A 24,524-nucleotide genomic window follows, 5' to 3' on the forward strand; every position below is an offset into this window, starting at 1 on the left:
CTAAATTGAACCATTCATCAAAGTCCTAGGTGCTGAAAAGATGGATATCTCAAAAGAAGCAATTTTCAGCCTAGAAAAATTTCAGACCAGCTTGCACTAAAACTGCTATAACTATTTGTGTAGTTGGAATTTTTACACAAGGCCAATGTCATTGGAAAGCTGACTTCGAGACCTTGAGTTTAGACTCAAATTTCACCTAAAAAGGATTTGAATTGAGAGAGATATAACCATCGTAAGATGCCTGATTCTGCTCTGCGAAAATTCTGACCAGGTTGCACTAAAATAGCCATAACCATTACTGTGATTGGAATTTTTGAGCAAGGCCGGTGGCTTTAGAAAGCTAAATTCAAGGTAATAAATTTAGACTCAAATTTCACCTCATTTGGAGTCTCATGGACTAAGTTATGTTCATTTGAAGTCATGCACTTTTTCTGTCCAATCCAATTTAGCAGCAGCCTTCATGAAGCAAGAGCAGCCTCTATAAGAAATAGAGTCAACTCTCTCAAGACCAATGGAGCCAGCTCTATAAAAGATAGAGCAGGCTCTCAAAGAATGGAGAAGGCTCCATGAAAATGGAGAAGGCTCCATGAAATTAGAGACGGCTCCATGAAATTAGAGACGACTCCATGCAAATGGAGAAGGCTCCATGAAAATGGAGAAGGCTCCAAGCAAATGGAGCAGGCTCTCAAAGAATAGAGCCGGCTCTGTAAAAGACAGAGCATGCTCTCTCAACATTCCAGTAAGCTATTTTTCAATGAAAAATTAATCTTCCAACCAAAGAGCAGGCTCCCAAAATAGGGAGCAGGCTCTCAGAGGCTGGGAGCCGTCTCCATGCAATGGACAGCCGGCTCTCAAGGCTAGGGAGCCGCCTCCTCTTGTTTACAAGAGCCAGCTCCTTCTAGGGTTTTGAACTGTAACGGAAACATTTTCATTCATTGCTCCCCAATTACTTCTAATAGCTATATTAAGCTTCGAAATTCTATAAATACAGAGGGGTTGTCTGCTGAATAAGTTGACCATTTTTTAGAGACATTATATTGCATCAAAGAGAGCTTTTGTTTTCATATCTTCTCCTCATCTCTTTCATTCACTCATATACTATTTGAGAGAGCATTTAAGAACATCATTCAAGTGCATCCAAGAGAGCTTTTGGCTCTACCATTATACAGAGCTTTTGTTCTAGTTTTACTCACTCATAGAGCCTCTGTTCAGATGTCGATCTTTATCTCATATACAAGCTTCCATAGCTGAATCGTAGTGAACTTCAGAGAGTATTTCGTGAGCCTTTGCTGAACTTTTATTCTAGTATTTCATCAGAGCTTTTGTTCTGCATTTTTCTCATCATCTCTCATACATTTCATACTTAGAGTTTGAGCTTTACTTGATTTCATATATACTCTATTGTGAGGTTCGATTTGTATCAGTTCTTAAAAGGATTTCTTGTACTACAAATTCTATCTACAAATCTGTTGTAAGCCTAAGAGGAAGAGTTTCTCTTAGCAAAGAAATTATAAGGGCTGGTGTGGCCTATGTAAAACTAAGAGGGTGGTCTCTTAGCAAGGATATTGTAAGGGTTGGTGTGACCCAAAGGAAGACTAAGAGAGGTTTTCTCTTAGTAAGGAGTTACTTTTAATCAAGGTTTGCTCTCCACCCGTAAGGAGAAGCTATATTGGATTGGGAAGTCTCAAGAGGGATCTTGAGCCGAGGAGTAGGAGTTTCCGAACCTCGCAAAAATCGTCGTGTTATAGTTTACAATTTCTCTTCTCTTATCTCTTTTACAATTGTACTATAAATTGTTTATTTTCATATCTTGATTTCATATGTTGATTATTGCACAATAGGTTATATTGTTGATTAGATATTGTATTTCTATAATTTACGAAAATTGGCCGTTGACTCTATTCACCCCCCCCCCCCCCCCCCTCTAGAGTTAATTTTTGAGTAACAATTGGTATCAGAGCCTAAACTCTATTAAAGGACTTAACCATTTTAGAGTATGATCATGGCCAATAGTAGTAGTATCACACACTTAGAAGGTTATCCCATTGATAAACCTCCTTGTTTTGATGGAAATAATTATATTTATTGAAAAATTAGAATGAGGGCCTTCTTAAAAAGTATTGATATTGATTTATGGAAAGTTGTAGAAAATGGTGGTCATATCCTAACCAAAGTTATTGAAGGGAATGAAATTCTTAAATTAAAAGGTGAATGGGATGAAAATGATCATAGATTAATACAATGCAATACTTTAGCCATATGCCATCTTTATTGTGCATTAAGCAAAAATGAGTTCAATAAGATTATCTTTTGTAAAATGGGTAAAAAATTTGGAACTCACTTGAATTAGCCTATGAAGGATCAATTAATGGTGAGAAATCATACATGCCTATGCTTATTGAAAAAGATGTTCCTTCCATCATAACTGAAAATGAATTAGTTAGTGAGATGTATTCTAGTTCTACTAACATTACTAATCATTTGAATTTTCTTAGTAAAACTTATTCTTCTTCCTATAGTGAAGAAAATAAAGCAACTCAAAAGGAGAGTATAGCTTTCCAAGCTTCTAGCAAAGAAGCAAGTGACATTAAAGACTAGGACAAACTTTGTCTCATGGCCGATGACGATGAGGTAAATTCTAATCATGAATTTTTTGATATAGAAGCCTCTTATAATGAACTAGTTGATGCACATAATGAATTACTTGATGCGTTTAAAGAGTTACATGGTGTGCTAGAAAAAATGACTGTGAAATGTGCTTCTCTTAAAAAGGAAAATCAAAATCTCTCTCAAAGACATGAAAAAGTCCAAATGGAAAATGATTCTTTGAAAATGAAAAACCATTATCTTGTGCAAAAATTACAAAAGATCCAACTTGAAAACGAATCCTTGAAAAAGAAAAAGGATAATATACTATCTATAGAGCCACCATCAATTGATTATGTTTCCGAGTATAATTTTTCAAAGGAAATCATTGATGATCAAAATGGCATTTTAGCAAAGACAACCAAAGGAAAAGAGAACTTAAGTTCTATGCTTGGAAATCAAAGAGTTATCTATTTCAAAAATGAGATAAGATATGATCCTCATACTAAAGATGCATGCTTGTTGAGAAGAAGAAAGCCTTTGTATGATCACTTTGTCAAAAATGGTACCCATTCCTTTAAATGCAATTATTGTAAGAGGCTAGGACACAAAATTCATGATTGTCCATTTAGAAAGAAGTTGAGGTCAAAGAAGGTTTGGGATCCAAAAGGAACTTATGTTCCATTGCCTAACTTATATGGACCCAAGAAACTTTGGGTACCAAAAGAAGAATATGTAACCCTTTTTTATAGGGTTACTTGATGGCATCAATCAAGGATTATAAAGGATGCATCACTTTGAGAAACAACTTCCAAGCTAATGAAGTTAATACCATGGGTAAATAATTCCTTTCTCATTAATATGGTTTTATATAAAGAATTCAATCATGAAATTCTAAGTATGACGCTCTTGATATGCTACTTGTTCCTAATAGATGTAAAAATGTCTATGTTTTGATATTTTGCATAAAAGTAGTTTTTGGCATATGAGTTATGAACATGCCAACATGAAATGATTCTCTATCTTTCAAATGATCTTTAGATTAACTATGCCCAATCTTTATGAAAGATTTATTGGAAGATAAGCCATCAAATGAAAGCATACATTATCTAATGTAGGCCATCAATGCTATTTCATGTGAACCTTATCAAATGTATAAAAAGTCATCGATATACTTTTGTGATCTTAAATGTTGTATCTATACTTAATTGTGTCACTTCTATGCATATAGAAAATGAGGTTGTTCAACTTGAGGAATAAATCTCATTGGAAGAGCCATCTCATTAAAATGAAGAATGAGAATTTATATTGCTTTCCTAAGGGTTAGAAGTGTGTGGTCTATATAAAGGCTGTTATAGCAAATTGAAAGGGTGAGCCTCAAAGTAAAAAGAAAACCCTTGAACAGAAAGCTAAATGAGAGTGTCTCAAGAGGCCATATGAACACATGATTTCCTGAGTTCTTAATCAAGAATGAAAGCTGAATACATTCTCAGAAATCAGTGAGCAAGTGTAAAATACATTGAAGTGATGATGGAGGCCTAATAAACTGAAAATCTGGTGCAAAAGGTGACAAGAAGGACTAAAATTTACTGGAATCACTATCTTAGCTTGAAGAAGGTTTAAACAAGCTCCTATATCATGTTTACATCTGCAGGAGGTGCTCACTTCAACAAAGTTGAGCTAAAGTAAGTTTTTCATATCCCTAACCCTCATTTAAGCTTATTTTCTGGTTCAGCCTCTGATTTATGTAAGGAAGTGTTAATATCTTGTTGTGATTCATCTGTTAATCATTCTAGCAAGTGTCTGTAGTTGAATAGAGACTAGTGAAGTTCAGAAGTTACATCAAAACTGACCAACTTGAAGTTTGACCTAGTAAACCTAAGCTGTTGATAGAGACTAGTGAAGTTCAGAAGTTACATCAAAACTGACCAACTTGAAGTTTGACCTAGTAAACCTAAGCTGTTAAGGTTTAAAGGCATGAAAATCTGGGATTCAAACTGTGAAAATTGTATACCATGCTTATCTTGATGTAATTACTGTCTAAGCAAGTGTAGTAACATGAAATATGCCTGAGGGCTTCGAATTCAAGGCAGTGGCGCAGTAATTTTACAGCTTTGTCCCTGAGTGCAGAGTTTCTACAGAAACTGGTCTATAACAGATTTTGAGGCTGAAATTAAATTGTGAAATAACTTGCCTAACCTCTGAGCTTTTGTGAGAAGATGAACCAACAAACTGCACTAGAGCCAGCTCCATTCAGAGTAGAGCCGTTTCTTTGAAGAAAAAGAGCCGTCTCTACACAAAGCATAGCCTGCTCCACAAATGGTATCAAATTGCATGCTTTCAGGATCTCAAAAATTTTAAGAAAGAGCCAGCTCCCTTTACATAAGAGCAGGCTCTATAAACTGAGAGAGCAGGCTCTATAAAAACAAGAGCCGGCTCCCAAAACCTGCATATTTTTTTGTTGCTCTCGGGATCTCTCTGCATCTTTCACTACCAGCCATAGAGCCGTCTCTAGAAACTAGAAGAGCCTGCTCCTTAAATACTTCAATCAAGAGTCGGCTCCATTCACAAAGAGCCGGCTCCATAGAAATTCATTGAGCTTGCTCTATAAACATAAAATTTTCCAGAAGCATAAATGGGTAAACATCTCGGCTAGGACTTTTATTGGGCATCCTTACCAGTAAGCTTCCTTCATCAATATTTTCTTTAAAGTTAATATGATTCTTGCTTTTTAAATGAATTCTAGTGATTAATTTCTAAACTCATCTCCTTTAATCCATCATTCCATGAAACCCTTAATTGTACTGTAGCTTTTCTCTTTCATATGTAAAAGATTTCTTCTAATAAAAATTGCTTAGTCTATGGTCTCCAAATTCAAACCCCATTTGTTTTGAATTTATCTTTGCATAAATTTTAAACATGTGTTATCCATGGTTCATTTGGATAGTATATTTCAAGATTCTACTGGATTTCCACTTTTAGGTTGAATTTATCAATTTCAATCTCTAGATCTTGTTATATAAAATTTTGTTTTGGGGTTTTCAAGTATAAATTTGTCCTAGCACTCAAAATTGACTGAATGTGAAATTTAAACTAGATTGGTTCATTGTTTCAAAACCCTTTTAAGTACCTCTATTAATCTTCAGCCAAAACTAATTTGAGTCTTGAAATTTTCATTGTATGATAATTGGATTTTTATTCAGAGAATTCTTTCTGTAATTTCAGTCTAAACTCTAGAAATATTCATGGCTTCATCCTCACGTAGAAAGAATCCTTCTCGTGGACAAAAATGAAATACTCAACGTACTCATGATGATGAATCAAGCCCTAGTGAAGTAAATCCTCCTCCAATTCAAATCTCTATCATATAGTAGTTGTGTTCACAGTCTCCTTATGTATTGAATTCTGTTATTTACAAAATGAAATATTTGCTTTTCATTTGCCCTTTAATTCATTTTTTCTCTGTTATTTCATGCGATGGCAAGTAACTTTTTTATTCCCCCCGCCTTTTGAGATGACAAAGGGGGAGAAAGATGTGTTCTGATGTGTTCTTATGCTTATGTGTCTATTCTATTGCGTTTTATTGATAGATGCATATTGTTAAGGGGAGTCTTGTAAAAATATCTGTTGTAGAATCAAGCATGATATGATATTCTAGATATGCTTATTGATAGGGGGAGTCTTGTAAAAATATTTGTTGTAGAATCAAGCATGATATGATATTCTAGATATGCTTATTGATAGGGGGAGCATTCTTTCAAATGCAGCTCCACGTTGACAATAAACACATTAATGTTTTGTCATCATCAAAAAGGGGGAGATTGTTGGCCCAAGGATTTTATCTAAAGGTCAATCTTATATTTTGATGATTACAAACCATTAAAGATGTTTAAGTACTAATATTTTCATTGAGTGAAGTATAGTTGATCAATCATTCAATCCTCAATGATGAGCTAAAAGTTCCATTTCAAGCATTCCAAACACTCAAGCAAAGGATTTAAGGAAGCATCAAAGTGCAAGAAATTAAAGAAGAACTCGGACTTCAAAGATCACACAAAGCATTTCAAAGAAAGAAAGAAAGTCTTCATCAAGCCTAAATGATCATGGTCAAAGAATGAAGAAAATGGTAGATAGGATGGTGAGAGCTTAAGATTCAATGTCAAAGTCTTTATGAATTCATTTGAAGCTCATCTCTATAGGACCATGCATATCATACATCATTTTTATGCTCCTACATCATTAGCATTAGACTATGAACTTCAATACATATATATTTAACATATGAAGTCTTTGCTAAGAATGAGTTAGTTCAAGCTTGCATGAGTTTTGAAAGAACTCACAACTTAAGCTAGAAATGCTAAGACCATGCACATTAATCATAACATTTATTTTGGTCTCTAAAAAGAAAAGGAAAAGGCATTGAATTAATTTTTCATCTTTAAAGCCTTTGTTGCCAAAATTTGGTAAATGACTCTAGGACACAATGCACTTGAAATTTATCATCTTCATATGTCCCTAGACTCTTATAAACAGGCCTTGAACAAAATTGAATCATTCATCAAAGTCCTAAGTGCTAGAAAGATGGATATCTCAAAAGAAACAATTTTCAGCCCAAAAAAAAAAAAAAAATCAGACCAGCTTGTACTAAAACTGATATAACTATTTGTGTAGTTGGAATTTTTACACAAGGCCAGTGGCATTGGAAAACTGACTTCGAGCCCTTGAGTTTAGACTCAAATTTCACCTAAAAAGGATTTGAATTGAGAGAGATATAACCATCATAAGATGCCTGATTCTGCTCTGCAAAAATTCTGACCAGGTTGCACTAAAATGGCCATAACCATTACTGTGGTTGGAATTTTTGAGCAAAGCCGGTGGCTTTAGAAAGCTGACTTCAAGACAATACATTTAGACTCAAATTTCACCTCATTTGGAGTTTCATGGACTGAGTTATGTCCATTTGAAGTCATGCACTTTTTCTATCCAATCCAATTTAGCAACAGCCTTCATGAAGCAAGAGCAGCCTCTATAAGAAATAGAGCCAGCTCTCTCAAGACCAAAGAAGTAGACTCTATGAAAGATAGAGCAGGCTCTCAAAGAATGGAGAAGGCTCCATGAAATTAGAGACGACTCCATGCAAATGGAGAAGGCTGAGAAGGCTCCAAGAAAATGGAGAAGGCTCCATGAAATTAGAGACGGCTCCATGCAAATGGAGAAGGCTCCAAACAAATGGAGCAAGCTCTCAAAGAATAGAGCCGGCTCTGTAAAAGACAGAGCATGCTCTCTCAACATTCCAGTAAGCTATTTTTCAACGAAAAATTAATCTTCCAACCAAAGAGCAGGCTCCCAAAATAGGGAGCAGGCTCTCAGAGGCTGGGAGCCGTCTCCATGCAATGGACAGCAGGCTCTTAAGGCTAGGGAGTCGCCTCCTCTTGTTTACAAGAGCCAGCTCCTTCTAGGGTTTTGAACTACAACGGAAACATTTTCATTCATTACTCCCCAACTACTTCTAACAACTATATTGAGCTTCGAAATTCTATAAATACAGAGTGGTTGTCTGCTGAATAAGTTGACCATTTTTTAGAGACATTATATTGCATCAAAGAGAGCTTTTGTTCTCATATCTTCTGCTCATCTCTTTCATTCACTCATATACTATTTGAGAGAGCATTCAAGTGCATCCAAGAGAGCTTTTGGCTCTACCATTATACAGAGCTTTTGTTCTGGTTTTACTCATTCATAGAGCCTCTGTTCAGATATCGATCTTTATCTCATATACAAGCTTCCATAGCTTAATCATAGTGAACTTTAGAGAGCATTTCATGAGCCTTTGCTGAACTTTTATTCTAGTATTTCATCAGAGCTTTTGTTCTGCATTTTCCTCATCATCTCTCATACATTTCATACTTAGAGTTTGAGCTTCACTTGATTTCATATATACTATGTTATGAGGTTTGATTTGTATCAGTTCTTGAAAGGATTTCTTGTACTACAAATTCTATCTACAAATCTGCTGTAAGCCTAAGAGGAAGAGTTTCTCTTAGCAAAGAAATTATAAGGGCTGGTGTGGCCTATGTAAAACTAAGAGGGTGGTCTCTTAGCAAGGATATTATAAGGGTTGGTGTGACCCAAAGGAAGACTAAGAGATGTTTTCTCTTAGCAATGAGTTACTTTTAATCAAGGTTTGCTCTCCACCCGTAAGGAGAAGCTATATTGGATTGGGAAGTCTCAAAAGGGATCTTGAGCCGAGGAGTAGGAGTTTTCGAACCTCGCAAAAATCGCCGTGTTATAGTTTGCAATTTCTCTTCTCTTATCTCTTTTACAATTGTGCTAAAATTGTTTACTTTCATATCTTGATTTCATATGTTGATTATTGCACAATAGGTTATATTGTTGATTAGATATTGTATTTCTATAATTTGCGAAAATTAGCCATTGACTCTATTCACCCCCCCTCTAGAGTCAATTTTTGAGTAACAAAACCCAATACTAAAATGAAAGCAGAATCCTACATAGATGAGTGATGAAGACCGTCTCTGCTCGGCACGAACAACCACAAAGTTTGGAACTGACGAACGCCTGAAAAATAATGGTGGGTCAAGCCTACAAACAAGTTCTACTCTATGAAAGTCCAAACTGAAACCATATACACGTATATATCCTAGTCAAACCAACAATAACTACATAGTCCATATATATATATAGATACACACTAAAGGGACTCCACTGGACTATAGGGCGACCTCAACCTGAATAGTAGGCAACATGCAAAATGCACATATAGTGGATATGAGAACCTAAACCTACTAGGGCACATAACTTCCACTATGTCCAACTACATTTTTCCAATGCAATATATGCACCCTAACCACTAATCCTGAGACTCAAGCTCATATCATGGCACATTGATCGGTTGTCAATTATACATCAACCTTTGCAATAGCACAAATCGTTGTAAAATAGGGTTATTGGTCGGGTAAGTCGAACCACTGGGACTGCTAGATTATGGTAACCAAGGTGTCTAAAATTACTTTTAGAATGATGAAGGTGCATAGGGTTTTGTTTGGTTTGTCACTAAAATTAGGAATTGAAAAATGCGTAAAACAATAATGCTAGGAAATAAAGTGATAAAGACAAATAAGAAGGGACTAGGGAAGTGAATCCGCTACCAATACAACAGATTTGGCTTTTACCAGCGCTCAAAAACGCTGGTAGAAGTCCTAAAAAGCGCTGGTAAAGCCTGCATCGATAAGGCTTTACCAACGCTTTTCGAGAAGCGCTGGTAAAGGCCTTTTACCAGCGCTTTTCCAAAAAGTGCTAGTATAAAGTATTTACCAGTGCTTTCTGGAAAAGCGCTGGTAGAAGTACTTTACCAGCACCTTTGAAAAAAGCGCTGGTAGAATGTTTTTACCAGCGCTTTTTGGTAAAGGGTAATTTAAATTTTTTTTTTAAATTTTTTTTCCCTCCCTCTTTATGCCAGCGCTTCTTAAAAGAGAGCTGGTAAAGGGATTATTTTTTTTTATTTTTTATTTATTATTATTATTACCCTTATAGTTTTTGGAAAAAACATATCAATACTACCAACTACTAAATGTCATCCAATATAACACAAGTTAATATAAAAGTACCGTCCAAATTGTTTTTACATAATACAACCACAAGTTAACCCTGCCAATATGAAAATTACCATCAAAATTTGCTGCTAATACAACCACAAGTTAAGCTGGTAAATGTCAACCAAAAAGCAAAAATGTATACTAATACAACCACAAGTTAACCTGCCAATATACCATCCAAATTGTCTAAATAAAGCTACTAAATGTCAGACAAAAATAATTAACAATTTTTGACAAATGTAGTACAAGTTTTTCAAAAAGAACCCATCCAAGGCGAAGGAAATTCAAAAAACACAAACACAACCCTGTCTTCAACTTCAACAAGTCTTCTTGCCCATTTGATTTGAATTACCCTACATTTTTTATAAATTCATTACGCACACATTATAATAAATGAAAATTTAACATATATATAAGAGAAATTAAAATTTCATAACCTTAACTGAATTGGCATCACGACTAGATAATGAATTTGGGGATACTCTAGGAGGAGCATTTAACGAATCAGAACCCTTCAAAATAAGAAAACAAAATACATAAAATCTTGGCACAAGTAAACATATATTTAGTAAAGAATAAAACTAATAATAAATATACATGTCCACTACAATTTTGTTGTTACATCTGCATTAGGATAGCCACCTGTTGTTGTAAATTTTTCAACTTGTCATCATAGTTGGCTCGTAAATTTTCCAACTTGTTGTCATAGTTGGCTTACATTTTTGAAATGGTCTCGTGCAACTCTACGCGTACAGCACGTGCCTCCTCATCAGATTTTTTTGCATTATTAATCAGTTCAGCTTTACTAGGAGAGGGCCCCAAACATCGCTTGGTGTAGGCCCGAAGCCAAGCATCCGCACACGACCAGTTCTCTCTTCTCCCCTCACAATGGAGAACAAATCATTGGAACTGCCAATAGGCGAGTCAGAGTAACTTTTTTGAAGTTCTTTTATGTTTTCCTGCCAAAAAAGAAAAATGTCACTTTCTTGAATGGCCACAACATTAATGACAAATTGTTGGTAGGGAAAATCTATCGAGAAAGATTATGTTAACTGTCCCATTGTCCATCTTGCTAATCACAAGGTGTTGTCTCAGATGGATTTGATAAGGAACTTCCTTAAGATTATTTGGATATCATTCATAAATAATTCATACTACGTTATAATTATTTACAAAATTTTAAGTGCTACTATCATTACTCCCTTCGCGACTCCATCATACCGGCCTTGATCTGTGAAACATCAGTTATGGTATTTTCCTTTGTACGTCAAAATTCTCAATTCATTGGATGCAAGCAAATCAGCAAAGGCATTAGCACCATGTAGGGGTGCAAAAAAAACACAACAAAACCGACCCAATCTGATCCATAGGGATTGGTTTGGTTTTAAAGGATTATCGGTTCAGTTCGGTTCGGTTCAATTTTAAAATAAAAAAAGTCTAGATTAGTTCAGTTCATAGATTGAGGGTAGAAAAATCCAAACCAATCAGTGCATTATATATAAATATATATATGGTTGTCTACACTACATACCATGGAATTGCCTACACCTGATCAGCCAATATATATTCAACAATTTCTTAACTAAAAGATTCGAGCCCTAAATCATTCTTCTCATAGCAACAGAGCTGCACCCCTTGACTGCTCCCTGCCGCTCTTCTTTACCGTCACCCTCAACTGCTCACTTGGCCGAGCTCACCAACCTCCAAGGCTACTTCTCTCCTTCACTTTGGCCGGTCATAAACCATTGTCGCATCAAAATCGACCATCGTGTTGCACACACACAATCTCTATCTCTCACACACACTCAATCATTCCTCTCATCCTAGTTTATTCAAATGAATCCTATTTATTAATTTTTATTAATTGACTTATCAAATGAAGTTTGGATTTTGAGTTCTAATATATGCATTTCAACAACTTTGGTTGAGGTTTTTTAGGGTCAAAATTTTGTTGAATTTTGTTAGTATTAGGCTATTAGCATGCGAAACCCCCATCTTTTTGCACATTCTATCGTTTGTTGAATTTTGTTAGTATTAGGATACAAATCTGCAAAACATTCTATCTTTTGAGTTCTACTCTATGTTTGGCTAGAAGGTAGTTCTTGAATTTTCTGAAAATGAGGTCTCTATTAAGGTCCAAACTGCCAAACCGAACCAATCCAATCCATTCTCTTACGGTTCAGATTGGTTCAGAATAGATGGAGTGATAGGTTCGGTTCGGTTTCAAATTTCTTGAAACTGTAGAGAGCTGATTGGTTTCCATTAATCCTAAAACTAATCCAATCCTAACCGTGTGCGCCCCAGCACCATGTTTACAAACATTTTAAGAATGAGAGGTCCTTGTGTCACACTACTCACCCTCCAACAGTCCAACACTTGCGTTATATTTTACTTATCAAAAACAGAAAAGAACGAGAGGTCCTCGTGTGATTTAGTTACATGTGTTTTCTCTTTTTCAATCGAGTGCCTTTATGTGAGTATACAAGAAAGGTTAAATAAGACCCACTAACGAATAAATGAACTGTGTGACTTAGATTCCTCCTAATCTTCAACTAATGAACTTTTTAAGCATTCTTTGCAATGAACATATCCTTCTCACCAAAACACAACAACCAAATTATATATAAACAGAAATTCTGAACTTGACACACACACAAATAGAACGAGAACTTAAGAGGTGTGGTCACCGAAACTAATTTCAGTTTACAAGAAATGACCATAAATGAGCTTATTAATATCAAAATTTTGAAAATTATTTCTGCTATAAATTCCATTTGTGAATCACTTTCCCTTTCTAGTTCCCCTTTTACTTTAAAAACCTCTTCATCATTGTGTCATTCAACTTCGAAATTCAAATTAACACCTAAAGACGAAACAAAAATTGACCTAAATATATCCAAAGCAACACTTATAACTATAAGTAATAACAATCATTTGATTTGAGATTCCACATTAAATCAAATGATTGTTACCTAAACTCATAGAATGCGGGCAAACTTAACGAAGTGTAATGACCCGGCCATTTTCCTCCTTTTTCATTTTTGGCGATTTTCTTTTTTCATCTTTTTCCTATTTTGTCTTTTCCCTATTTCGTCTTTTTCCCGTTTCTTTCGTTTTTCCTTGCATAACCTTACTTGTTGTGCTCGAATTTGATTCCGGTTTTGCATGCATTCATGGTATTTAAATTCCATGACATCTACATTTTTACTTTTGTAGAAATGCATATTAAATGCCATGAAAACAAGACTTTTGTGATTATCCATAACTTGAAGATTTTTTGGGTAATTAAGTAAAGTAATTATTTTTCGTCTTAGAGACCATTTTGCAATTTAATTTGGAAGATATTTTCAAAAAGGACTTGTTTGCAATTTTCGGAAAGTGTGACAAGTGTCACACTCTCATTGGTTCACTTGTTGACATTTGTGTGGAAACACTTTGATGCCTTGGATGATGACATGTGGAGGGTGGAGATTCACCCACTTGTTGGCCTAGGATTGGTACACTTATTGGCATGGATGGTTGACAAATGTAAGTTTAATATTAAGTCTTGGAAGTTTACATAGGATAGTGACAAGTGTAGGCTTGAGATTAAACCTATGAATGAACCATAGATTCATGACAAGTGTAGGTTCACCATTTAGTCTTACATTATGTGTGTGAGAGAGGTAGTGTAAGAGCACATAGTGAGTGGAGGATTTCTAACCCTTCCACTCACCATTTTACACTTTATCATTTTCATTTTCACTTGTCTTCAAGAACCATAACCTAGCCACCATTGGAGAAAAGCTTGGTTAATAACTTTTTTCTTCATTTTGGCCTCCTTCCACTCACCTTAGACATAAAACCTTGGAAGACAAAAACTTCTTCTCACTCCCCTCTTCATTAACCTTAAACTTGTTTTCCATTTTGAGCTTGGTTGCTTGGATTATAGAGATTCAATTCTCTATTAAGGTAGGGGGTGTTATCATTTATCTTCCAAGTGATTTTATTTGTTCCTATAGTGATATCTAAGTTAGATGTTTGTCTTGTATTAAAATGAGAAATAAATGATTAATTGTGACTTGTATGTAATTCACTTTAGACTTGATAAATAACATGACCATGGTTTGATTCATAACTTATGTTAATTTGAGGTCATTTAGAGTTGTTTTAAAATCTAGAGGAATTAATGAATTAATTTAATTAATTTTTATTTATATGCTCCCATGACTTAAATCAAGTTTGAAGTGATTTATATAATAACCATGACATGTACTACAACATATATTAAATTGAGCATGTTTGGATGAGAAGTGAAATCTAGGAAATTTAGTTGTTTTATTAAATTATTTAAATTATGATTTTAAACTTATATCATACTTGTGAGGTTATATTCTTGTTGTTGAATGATATTGTTGTAGTTAGTGGCAAATTGCATAATAATCATTCAATATTCTTCATGCCATTTTAGTTGAGAACTTAGGGCATGTATTGTGTTTCCAAAATTGATTTGTGCATGTTGATGGCTTTACATTGTATATATATATGTTATGTTGATACATATATGTAATGTGCACAAAATGTTGATTTTAGAAACTTGGGGATGTCGTTGTTATGACTATGGCTAGGGCATGGTTCTAGTATGGGGGAAAGTCCCTCTACAAGTCTAGTGCGCACATAGGGAGGTTACCCATGGGCTAGTAACCCTAAAGTAACCACATTGTTGGTTTGATCCGGCGTGACGTCCAAGTATCCACTTTGGTTTGATTTTGCATTTAAATTCCAAGTTGTTAACTTTGTAAAATTACATCTCATTGTGTTATGTTGAAAGTTCTATTGTCACTTGATAGCATGAATTAAATGGTATTGGATTGTAACTTGGTACAAAGATAAACCAATGCATTCCCTATGAGTAAACTTGTTTACTCACCCCTAAGTTAATGGGTGTTTTGCAGGTAAAGAAGCCTTAGTGTGGGATGCACAGCATTCTTAGACTCACTAGAGTTCTTGAAGTATATTTTAATGACATAGAATATGCATATGTTAGCATATCCTATCCTACTTTTGCTTACTTTAATAAAACTTGTACTTATTGTCTAAGTTATGTAATGTGCACTTAAGTGCACCTTTTGACACTTTTAGAATGTGGTTGTAATGAGGCCAAGGGCCAAAGACACTTATGTGAAATGTATGCTAACTTTGAACTTCATTGTTGCCTATGGAAGATATGTGGATTAATGCATTGAAGGGTTCTATTTTGCATATGACATGCCATGAGGCCATAGGCCATTGCAACATATCTATTTTATCACATTACATATGCTTGCATGCTCACTTTGGCAAACAAAACCATCCTTGATGAAACAAAGACTCTAAGTAGCATTTTTAGAAAGTTTTACCCTATTCTGTTCTAGGGGAATTTCGGGTATTTCAAAATGCGTTTTTTTCATTTTTCCTGGCAAGTCACATAGAAAACTCAATTTTGAGGGGAGTTTCTTCTTTGTGTTTTTCCAAAAACTGTCATCTTGGCCCTCAAAAATCTCTTTTTTTTTCCAAAAAATCATTGCTGCCAGTTTTTTGCCGACTTTAGTGCAAATATACTGGTACTATTCATCGACTTTTTTTTGAAAAGCGTGACGATCGATCCGAAACTTCCGGGGGTCTTGTGGGTGTATTTTAAGATTGCATTTTCAATTTAGGCAATTTAAAAACCTTCCGAAGCCCCATTTCCTTTCTTTGGACAGTAGCTTGGAACGATTTTTGACCTCTAGACCTGATTTTCTTGAGGGTATTTTGGACATTTTACAATGCATTTTTTTGGTTTCCGTCCTTGTGTCGGGTAGAAAACTTGATTTTAGGGGGGGGTTTCTTCTTCGAGTTTTTCCAGAAAAGTCCGTTTAGATGCCCGTTTTTACTCTCAGTTGCAGCAGTAGTGGGTTGATGGCACTGTAGCTGTCACGGCCTTCGTCGGGCCGCCGCGACGTCGATTTTGTTTTTGACCTTTCTCCCTCATCCGGACTCCAAATCAAGTGAGTTTTTTTTTTTAAAATTGATTAATTTTTCATTTTCTATCCAACGGTGTGCTCGGTTGCACCCAGATATTTTTGAATAATTACCAGTTTACCCTTTTAGCTTTATTGCTCGTTTTTCTTTGTTTTGTCGTTTCTCCTTCGTCCGGAATCTGGATAATGAAATTCTTGAGTCCATCATCATTAGTTTTTCATTGTCTTCCCAGTGGTGTGCTCGATAGCACTTGAATCCATTTTTTTTGCAAAATGACCATTTTGCCCCTAGGTTCTTTTTTGTCCGTTTTTGAAACGACACTTCCGCACTTGTTTTTCTTTGGGTTCCATGACCTCATTGAGCGTCACATTGGTGTCTTAGAGACGCATTGTATCTCTAGAGACCGTTGTTTCACCTTTCGCTTCCCCATTTCGGATCCGTTATCGGGTCATCTTTTGGTCATCACTGACGCACCGGGTTTACAAAACTTGGGCCGTCACACGAAGTGTTTGAGGTTCAAATTAAAGGATATATTATTATTATTCCACTTTAGTCTCCATCTTGATTTCTTTCATTTGATTTTCTATCCGAATTTTTCCTCCATTCTTATTATTGCAATATCTTGTAATTAGATTTGAGATTCCAGATGGAGTTTTAGAATCAGAACATACTTTATTAATTTTCTCTCCTCCCTTTATCTCCCTTTCCATTATTGGTCTTCACAAAATCTTCAAAAACTTGAATCTCAAGAAATCAACAAAAGGAAGAAAAAAACGTAAAATCAATGAATGTCTCCTTGGTGTGTTTCTATCTTGTATGAATGATTTAATTTCCCAATAATTAAATGGTGAAGTGTATTTTCTTTTCCTCCTACCCTAACTTGATTGTGATTTTTAAGTTATCAATCAGTTCTCAACCAACAATTTTGGGTTTCAACAGATGTGTTTAACATATTCAAGGACAAGCACGGGATGTTCAAAGAAGAACTCAATGACAATCCTAATATAGCAGTAATAGTACACACCAGCAAGGTCATACAATAGAAGTAGAATTTTAGAAAATGAACTCAATGTCAATATAGTAGAATTTAATAAACTGAACACAACTTCAACAGAACCAAAAATCTAAAAATGTAAAGAACTTCACATTGTGTCAATAATTTCCCAAGAATTACTAGGTGTAGAACAAGGATGAAGCAATAAAACTTAGAAACAAAGAAAAGATGAGAGAACAAATAGAGTACAAGTGTTAATGGAAATTAAATACATGTTGGGGAGAATATGATTGACACATTGACACAAACAACAAATAGCAAATACTTCTCCACAACACAAATCAATCAACAAGAAGCCTCCACATACAATGATCCCATACTCCCATACTTTTCAACAAATACAAGAAAGTAAATTGCCTCCACACGGGCTGATGATAAATAATGAAATTAAAATGCCTCCACACGGGCCGATGATTTAAAAATTGGTCACTTTAAGGCATGTGACCCCCTAATACACCGCAAAGAGTTAAAAAATTTGTCACTTCAAGGCACATGACCCCCTTTTTGCAAAATGGAAGCATGAAAACTTACAATCATCTCCGAAGCAACAGCATCAGTAGCTTTGCCATCCTTATTTACATGTGTGCGAATGAATAAATCTGCACGAGAAAGCTGAATACCTTCATCTTCCTCAATCTATAAAAGAAACATAGACATTGTGATATATACTATTATTTACCACTAACATTTATAATCATTCAACGACATAAGAACTGAAATAATTTATATTGCCAAAACTTCAACTAACCTCGGCAGAAACACGTGCAAAGCTTTTTGTCCCTGTAGTATGCATCATTGTCTGCTTCCCACGACGTTCTTTGTTTTTTTTACTGACCTCCTACAAAAAGTGAGAAAAAGTAAACGTTCTAACATTCCACCTAAAATAATGACTGAAAGCAGGTAAATTATAAATTCAACTCATTGACTTTAAACAAAATTGGTAGATGGAGGATTACCTTCGCAATAGGTGTACCCCAATGCCTAACTAAAAATTCCCAATGCTCATTTTCAACATCAGGTGGTGGGTTTGCCAATCTTTCTGCATCTGTATCCCTAACCGAGTAATATTCACTTTTTAATTCACACTTGTAGCCCCTCCATTTTTTTCCGATGAAGGATATTGTCCAATGTTTTGACAGGATTCCCACATCATACTTTCCCTGAAAATGTGATAATTGCTGCATGTTAATCCACTTTTTCCATAAAAATTATTTTAATATCATTGAAGGGTTTTACCTTTACAACGTTCCACATATCCTCCTTCAGCCGTTTAGGCATCTCCCACCAAGTTTTGTAATCTGACCAAGTAATTATTTACATATGCCCAAACACCCATATGCACATTTGGATATTGATTATTAGAAAAAAAATATTGTTTTTCATTAAAATGCAACACAATACAACAGCAAGAAAATTGAATAAATTGGCTATATTATATATTGAAAATGATATATAAGAAAAAGTTGAATGCAAAAAAATTGGTTAAAAAAATAATAGAAATGTAACCTTAAAATATATCTAGATGTTGGGATTAGTAGAGGCCAAAATTAGACCTTGTCTATCATGAAGCATACTTGTATTTAGAGCCTAGAGGAGATTGTGGGTATGAGGCAAATGAAAGGTGTGTTGGGTTCAAGGTCCCCTCAGTGTATGAAAAGGTGCCTTGGTTGCAGACCTTGCATAGCTGCTTTAGTTACTCATCCCCACACCAAATATAATTCCAGGAAACAAGCAGCTATACAAGATGAGAACTACTATCTTCTCTCTTGGAAGTGCAGATGTGGAGATAAGTACTTTCAACCTTGAAACTACTGTTTTCACACCCAATCTCAGAATCTTCTATGTAATGGAACACGGAGGATGCTGATCACCCCCACATGGGATATGGTCCATACATACACTCTCTTTATGTGTGTGTGTGTGTGTGTGTGTGTGTGTGTGTACTATGTATATAACATGTACTTTAATTATTTAGAGCGAAAATTTCCAGCCTAGGCAAGAAATAAGGTGGCTTGCTGTTAGACCTTTCAACACAAGTGAGAAGTGCAAAGGCGATACAGAAAAATGCATTGAACATTCTGAACAACTTATTTGAAACTAAAAGGATAGAGGTGTTCAACATCGGCACTTACCTCGACATTTCATTAAATTCAAAAAATTTAGGTCCATATTCAAGAATCAAGAGGCGTATTTCTTGACCTCTAACATAAAACAGTACATTTACATACAACTTTTTCTTATATATCATTTTCAATAGATAATAGAAATGTAACCTTAAAATAAGGATTAGTAGGTTCATGAAGCATACTTGTATTGTTAAAAATATATTTAATACATATAAAAAAATTATAAGGATATACATTCATTATATACATGTATGTACCTTTCAAGTATATAACAAAGATGATTATACACCCCTATATTTTTTTATTTGCTTGAATTTCAGGGGAAAAAAAAAAAAAAAAAAAAAGAGATCGATGATTATACAGACAGTATAATGATAAACTACCAATCCAAACAGTGGCAACCAGAATCTTTATATATATTATTGGAATTGCCAAAGGAAATTAATTTTCAAGTTCATTTTTTTTCTTCTTATAATTGAAAGGAACACATTGTCTATTCACAATTATGTGATCTCTACAAAAGAATCAGTCAAATGGGACTCTAATAATGTAAGAGAGACCACGAGACACATATTTTATATATGGTGTTGCCTTGTTGTTCATGTTTTCGCGAAGGAAGCAAGTCAATTGGATCTAGATCCCTGTCAGGGTTTCTAGAGGCAGAATAAGACATCCTCTGCTACTGTTATATACTATATATATCATTAATATATATATGTGTGTGTGTGTGTGCGCGCGCGCGCGCGCGTTTATTTACTAGCATTTAGAATTATTCCACTTGATTTTCTATTCACAATTATGTTATATACTTGTTGTTCATGTTTATTTTGATAATGTATAAGTTTGTGATTCCAAACCCGGAGCTTCCTGTTTGTATCACCTGGAGCATTAACATAACAGTCCTTTGCCATTGTCTAATAAATAGATCCGACATTTACTAATATTCTTCTAAGCATACACCCTCTATGATTCAAAAATATAGTCCACGACTAAATATAGATTCCATCTTTTTTAGAAGTACTGACGTGAAAACATATATATCATATAACAGCAATATATAATATTAAGCATGTATATGATGCTGCTTCTTAATGGACTACCAAACACCTCTTTTTTGCAAGGACACAGCTTTACACCTTAAAATGCCCAGAACTACATATTAAAAAACATTCAATTAACTGTTGAGAATTATATCCTGTAGACAGGTTCAATTCCAAGTAGATTAAAACATTTTCTCATGACAACAGCATCTGCTCGTTTCCTCTGCTAATCCCACAACCAGCCAAATTTCTCCAAATAAGGATTTATTGAGAAGGCAACAATACCATATTCATAAATCAAATTTTATCTTCAATTAGAAAAAGTAACTATAGTTCGTATGCAACAAAACCAAATCATTACATCTGGTCTCATAAACCCAAGTAAATTCTATACTTTTCCAAAGTTCCTAAAATAAACTTAAAACAAATTAGAGTCATTTTGACATTGAGAAAACTATTACACTGGAACACTACGCAATGATCATAGTTGTGCTCCCAAATTCTCTGGTCGCTAAGTTGTCAACAAATTTCATTCCTCATCAACTCGAAAGTATGGTTTCATGATTCGTACTTAGAATTATAAACACGGGAAAAGAAAATCAATGAAAATGGGGGAGAGTAATAATTTTCATTGTTTATCAAATTAGAGTCAAAATAAATGCTTATCGTTGAAAGTTCATATAATACTTGATAAATAAACAGAAGTGCCTTTAAGCAATATTTGTATAAGAATTCTCATTCTATAAATTGACATGATCAAACCCACCTGATCTTGTGTACTGCTTTGGCTATTTCCGCATTCCCGTCTTGATGACGGCACTTCTTCTCCTACGCACTCGAAGCCAAATTGCTTCAAAATCTACTTAGATGATGTCTGGAATAGGAATGGTTGGGTTGGGAATAGGAAGACAGAGAGAGTGATGGTTCAAGCTTTCACTTGAAGAAGTTCAAATCGTTGACCGGTGATGAAAAGGCGCGATCGGTGATGGAAGGGCGAGACCGTAATGAGAGAGCTGTGATGAAAGGCGAGAGAATGGCTGAGATGGAAGGCGAGAGAACGGCTGAGATGGAAGGCGAGAGAACGGCGTGATAAGAGAGTTGTGATGAAAGGCGCGACCGGTGATGGAAGGGCGAGACCGTGGCGAGAGAACGGCTGATGGATTAGGGCTATTGCAAAATGAAATAGGAAAATGGAGAATACAATGTCAATTCCCCACAAAACGACGTAGTTTTAGGGCCCAAATTATCTATATATATTAATGGAGGGAAAAAATGGAGGGAAGGGAAAAAAAATGGGGACACCTATACCAGCGCTCCTACAAAAAACACTAGTACTATTACACATATACCAGCACTTTTAAAAAAAGCGCTGGTACGATCACACCTATACCAGCGTTTTTTCTAAAAGTGCTGGTATATACGATTACACCTATACCAGTGCTCCTACAAAGAGCGCTGGTACGATTACACCACGATTACACCTATACCAACGCTCTTAGGAAAAGCGCTGGTACCATTACACTTATGCCAGCGCTTCTAAAAAAAGCGCTGGTAATATTAGACCTATACCAGCGCTTTTTCTAGAAGCGCTGGTAAAAACCTAATATGTTGTAGTGTACCAATCAATAAGCATGCGAAGACATGATTTATTTGGGAAAATAACATATATATATATATAACCATGGAATGCAACAACATAAAATTGTTACATTACCTTCAAGGAATATATGAAATCAATAAGCAAAAATAACCTATCAAAGCATTACATGTTTTGGTTACTTAAACTAGGATGCAACCTTAGACATGCTTACTAAGCCAAAGATTATCAAGCCCTTAATCTCATAATAAAAGCACATGAAATATAAATCAAGAATAATCTATCAAAGAAAGGGCCTAAGCAATAAATTATCAAATTTCTTAATTATCATGCCAATAAAAACACTTCCATAAACTCATCTCCATTGTCACTATGAAAATGTAGCAAGATAATCATGAGAGAAAAACAATTTAAGACAAGATATTTAACTCAAAATGATCATTTATAGACATTGAAGTTCTTTACATCAAATAAAGTGCTCTAGTTCATGGAAAAGTCACATATGTACATTAAACCCCAAATATAAATCAAAACAAAGCAATGCTTACAAAATGGGGCTTCATCACTCCCTAGATAGGGAGTTAGTTACCCATGGATACAAGGAATGAAGAAGAAGAAGAAGATCCCCTCTCCATTTTTCGCAACTCAGGCTCCAAGAACACACAAACCCTCTCAAAACTCCTATTTTTCCTTCTAAAACTTAAACCAAAATGTGAGATATGGAAAAAATACAAGCCTCCCCCTCTTATCTAGGCAAAAACCTACTTCAATCCACTCCATCACGAGCTCCAACCACCCTAGAAGCAATCTGGACCACAAAAATTTCATAGGGAACAAGATTCAGCACAAAAACAGGAGCAGGTGATCTGCTACCTGTAGATCGGTGGGGGCCCGCGGTGCGCCGGCGGGCTCCCACGGGTTCTTAGGATTCGAGGGAGCTCACTGGACAAAATGACAGGCGCCCTCGATGGCGCGGCGGGCGCCGGCGGAACTTACGGTGGGGCACGCGGAGGCTGTGGGGCCCCGCGGAAGAAGGCGACCTACTGGCATGATTGGCGGGCGCCCGCCCGCGGAGCTTTGACTTCAAAAACTCTCAGCCTTCTCTTTAGCCACCTTGGTTGGTCTAGTGACGCTGTCATCATTTTGAATGCAATGCTGCAACATTCATACACATGATGGCTCAAGAAACTTGGCTCAAATAACAATCCCCAACAACGGCTTGCTTTGATTTTTCAAAAGATTGTCAAAATCGTTCCTTTAGCCACATTCGGAGGAACCGACCTGAAAGTAAACGAAAACAAACAAATAAAGCTAAACTACACATTATTATCAACTAATGGACTTAACTAATGCAAATAAGGGCGCTAGAATATGCAATATTCGACGCTTATCACACATATCTATACATATATAAAATCCGTTATATCTAAACATAAAAGTAAACCATGATATGTCATCCAACTGTTCGTTGACCTGACACGAATAGGTAGGAATTAACATTTTAGTTAATCCAACCCTAAAAAAATATGAATATGTAGAACTTAACGTTTTTAGTTAATCCATCCCTAATATGCCCCCATCCCATAGTAGTGTATATAATGCATACAATCCATAAATGATGTAACAAATATAATACTACATCAAATAAATCTATAAATAAGCATAATAAGATCAGACAAAATACATGATCATATTATACTGCCAATGCATGATTAAAATCATATAACATCCATATAAATTGCTAAAATAATTTTAAGCAATTAAAACCTCCATTAACAACATGTAAATTTCATTAAAATTTCATATTGTTGAAATCGTTAGCATATAAATATAAATTATGCATTCTAGGTATTTAACATGTACATAGTAGTCATTTAAAACCCCCGTTACTGTCTAAGCAACCTTAGAAAACCCCAAAACCCAAAACAAAACCTTAAAAACCAATTTCTACAAATTTCCAGCAAGGGAGCATGGTCTGTCCACAAGGGAGCCACCTCCCTCCTAGAGAGAGCCACCTCTCTCCTTCATGGAGCCGACTCCCTCCAAGGGGGAGCTGCCTCGGTCCTAGGGAGCCATCTCCTTCCAAGAGGGAGCCGCCTCCCAACCTGCTACTCTCCGTCTTCTTTGTCTCTGGCAACCTTCGAACCTTCCGTTCTTCTCCGTTAAGGGTCCTAAAGGTCTGAACTAAGTCCCAATTAATCCCTAAAAAATTATATGAAGGTAATATGCATCTTAAACATGAATCAAAACAAGGTTTCATACAACAAATATCAAGATTAAGCAAGAACGTGTGTCAACACAAAAAATCTATTTTAATTCAATTTAAGCATGCATACATGGTCAATTTATTATCTAATTAACCCTGAAATTTCCTAGGCATGTATAGAACATGAAATCTAAAGGAGAGAGTTAGAAGAAGAACTTGCCTTAGGTTTTGGATTAAAACCTTAACCTTCTTCTTCCTAACTTTTCCGGCGACTCCTTGGCTGCCGTCGAAGCCCTCTGCTGCTCAATCCTAATCCA

General features: G+C 35.5%; 1 protein-coding gene across 7 annotated transcripts; it reads right to left on the reverse strand.

Annotated features, from left to right (window-relative positions):
* Positions 1-10,269: 10,269 nt before the first annotated feature.
* LOC132267090 (uncharacterized) lies at positions 10,270-21,561 on the reverse strand. Of its 7 annotated transcripts, XR_009468858.1 has the most exons (8): positions 21,171-21,561; positions 18,475-18,536; positions 18,195-18,398; positions 17,987-18,076; positions 17,770-17,874; positions 10,845-11,161; positions 10,640-10,714; positions 10,270-10,555 (listed from the first exon to the last, which is right to left on the reverse strand). XR_009468858.1 is itself a non-coding variant. In XM_059768141.1 (6 exons), the coding sequence occupies exons 2-6, from the start codon at positions 18,514-18,516 to the stop codon at positions 10,994-10,996; spliced, it is 609 nt and encodes a 202-aa protein (XP_059624124.1). In that variant the 5' UTR covers positions 18,517-18,536; positions 21,171-21,561; the 3' UTR covers positions 10,270-10,993. The 7 variants fall into 7 exon arrangements, 2 of the variants coding, with proteins under 2 accessions (XP_059624124.1, XP_059624125.1); XR_009468860.1 differs by having other exon boundaries at positions 10,270-10,714; positions 10,921-11,161; XR_009468856.1 differs by having other exon boundaries at positions 10,270-10,714.
* Between the last annotated feature and the right edge of the window lie 2,963 nt (positions 21,562-24,524).

This window comes from Cornus florida, unplaced genomic scaffold, assembly GCF_030987335.1.
Source record: "Cornus florida cultivar Cherokee Brave unplaced genomic scaffold, ASM3098733v1 CherokeeBrave_3.0.0_Hap2_Chr07, whole genome shotgun sequence".
Lineage (NCBI taxonomy): Eukaryota > Viridiplantae > Streptophyta > Magnoliopsida > Cornales > Cornaceae > Cornus > Cornus florida.

Excerpts from the sequence above, each read along its gene's own strand:
- LOC132267090 (XM_059768141.1), bottom strand. The coding sequence starts at position 18,516 with ATGCCTAAACGGCTGAAGGAGGATATGTGGAACGTTGTAAAG. Across the intron at positions 18,077-18,194 it reads GGGGTACACCTATTGCGAAG|GAGGTCAGTAAAAAAAACAA; the intron begins GTAATCCTCCAT and ends CACTTTTTGTAG. Across the intron at positions 17,875-17,986 it reads TTGCACGTGTTTCTGCCGAG|ATTGAGGAAGATGAAGGTAT; the intron begins GTTAGTTGAAGT and ends TTTCTTTTATAG.